General features: G+C 47.7%; 1 protein-coding gene across 1 annotated transcript; it reads left to right on the plus strand.

The window, feature by feature from the left end:
• Window positions 1-213: 213 nt before the first annotated feature.
• LOC125505715 (altered inheritance of mitochondria protein 3-like) lies at window positions 214-2049 on the plus strand. Its single transcript, XM_048670037.1, has 4 exons — window positions 214-295; window positions 608-797; window positions 854-1049; window positions 1436-2049. The coding sequence occupies exons 2-4, from the start codon at window positions 675-677 to the stop codon at window positions 2029-2031; spliced, it is 915 nt and encodes a 304-aa protein (XP_048525994.1). The 5' UTR covers window positions 214-295; window positions 608-674; the 3' UTR covers window positions 2032-2049.
• The last annotated feature ends 10 nt before the right edge of the window (window positions 2050-2059 follow it).

Consider the following 2059-nt stretch of genomic DNA (forward strand, 5'->3'; position numbering starts at 1 on the left):
GTAGATGAAATTTGTAACATTAACCAATACTTACACTTGCACAGCTTGCAAAAGTTGATTAGAACAAAACAAATCACAATCAGATGTCAACACCAATGTCTACAAAGCAACTGTCAAATTACTACTAAACTTGTAGTTATATTTTAGCCACCAGGGGGCGTCTGGATTTTTGAACTCGCGAATAAACTATGCTTGGCGAGAGACATTGACATGTATTTTATTTACATTTAGTCCTGGTCATTGTTGAGGTGTCACTCGTCACGGGTATTTGTGTACGTTTGCAGCGCCCCCTTAGGTAGGTAGTGGAATTCGCGATTAGTTTGAAAGTTTTTGTAGTATCTTGCGCGGTTGTCAGCTGGAGCGTCTGTTCCCGCTGATTTGAATTCAGCGATTTTTGGTTGAATCAAAAGTTTTAAGTTAAAACTATTTTTCATTGTTGTTGAATTCAACTTTTCCATTCGTACGCGAAAGGCTCCTTACAACTCTTATCATGCTACTAGATACTATTTAAAGTACTTTATATTGAATTAAAAAAATTGGTAAAATACAAAACTCTGTTCGTTTATTAGCAAAATCGTTTGAGTTTCACATAGAAATTATCTTGCAGGCCGCCTCCATATCCTCCATATCCTCCAGCGCAGGGCTTTCCGTCCCAGCATCCACGACCGGCGCACATGGCGCCACCCCCCCATCAAATGGGGCCGATGGCGCCGCCGCCGGCACCCATGGGCCAAATGCAGCCGCCTCAGATGGGACCGCAACCAATCAACGCCAGTGGACAGCCGCCCAACCCCATGGTACGTTTCGGCTGCTTATGGCTGCTGTTCAGTGGCTGTAATTGTTGAGGTTGCAGGTTCCTTCTTCGCAAAGTCAGCCGATGCCGCCTCCTAGCCAGCCGCCCAACAGCATGCAGGGCGGCTACCGGGCCCCCATGCCTCCCCACAGCCGGCCCCCAGTACCACGGGGGGCGGGCGGCTTGAGGGCACCCATGGGGAATCGATCGCCCGGAGTCAGGCCGAGAGCGCCCATCATCCGACCGAGGGGAACTGGTAAGGTTTTGGCGAAGAGTTCGTAAGTTATAGAGAAGACAGCCGGACGATTTGTATTCATGTTTTGCTCGGCGTTTCTAGGACTTTGTTCCTTTGACTAACTAGGATACTTTGCGCTGTTGTGCAATGTATCCCAATTGTAGTACCAAAGTATCAAATTGTAAATTTTCTGGCGGCTTTTGACTTGAAAATTATTCATACATTCTAAACTCATATGGTTTGGATCCTGCTCTAATGTTATTTGCTGTGTCTGACTGTCCTCTCTTTAACCAATATTTTGGGTTGGTTTTTTTCGTCTATCACTAAAGTTTGTGATATCTCGATTATTTTCTTTACTATCGGGCTAGTTGATTTTCACGCCCACACTAATGTGACACTGTTTGCAGGGCCTTGTGCAGTGATCAGGGGACCGACGCGTCCACGAATCACCAACTTGCAAAACGGCCAGAGGCCGAGCAAGGCACATTCCGTAATCAAGCGCGAGTCTAATCAGGGCATACCGGGGAAGCGCCGAAGAGTGGACGTGCTGACTCCCTCCGATAAGGACGACGACGATTGCCAAGTGATATGCATCCAGCAGAAGAACTCGGGCTTGCCCCAAATCGAGAACGTCCACGGCGGGCCTGAATCGGTGGAAAACAGTATTATGAAGCTGTCCGATTCGATCACTCTATCGGTGCGGAATCCGCCCCCTAAGCCGGCAGATACTCCGCAAAAATCGGACGCCAAGGCGGTAGCCAATGTGCTGGCCAGTCGTGGAATCACGGTCACCGCTTCGGGGAAAAGCAAAGAATCTCCTACTAAACAGATGTCTAGCAGTACCGCTCTCAGTTTGAATGGAGCTGTCAGTATAGTTGCCAAGAATCTCTCTTCCACTTCGAAGGTAAGTGGCAGTTTTTGTACCGATAACTTGATTAGGATGAGGCTGCATCCGGCAGCGTGGTTCGGAAAAACCCAACTGCGTTATCTACTTCGGAAATAGCATGTTTTGATTTCTTGAGCTGAGGTTG

Source organism: Dendroctonus ponderosae, unplaced genomic scaffold (genome assembly GCF_020466585.1).
Source record: "Dendroctonus ponderosae isolate FM_Combo_2020 unplaced genomic scaffold, Dpon_F_20191213v2 Dpon_F_20191213_949, whole genome shotgun sequence".
NCBI lineage: Eukaryota > Metazoa > Arthropoda > Insecta > Coleoptera > Curculionidae > Dendroctonus > Dendroctonus ponderosae.

Excerpts from the sequence above, each read along its gene's own strand:
- LOC125505715 (XM_048670037.1), top strand. The coding sequence starts at position 675 with ATGGCGCCACCCCCCCATCAAATGGGGCCGATGGCGCCGCCGCCGGCA. Across the intron at positions 798-853 it reads GACAGCCGCCCAACCCCATG|GTTCCTTCTTCGCAAAGTCA; the intron begins GTACGTTTCGGC and ends TTGAGGTTGCAG. Across the intron at positions 1,050-1,435 it reads CATCCGACCGAGGGGAACTG|GGCCTTGTGCAGTGATCAGG; the intron begins GTAAGGTTTTGG and ends CACTGTTTGCAG.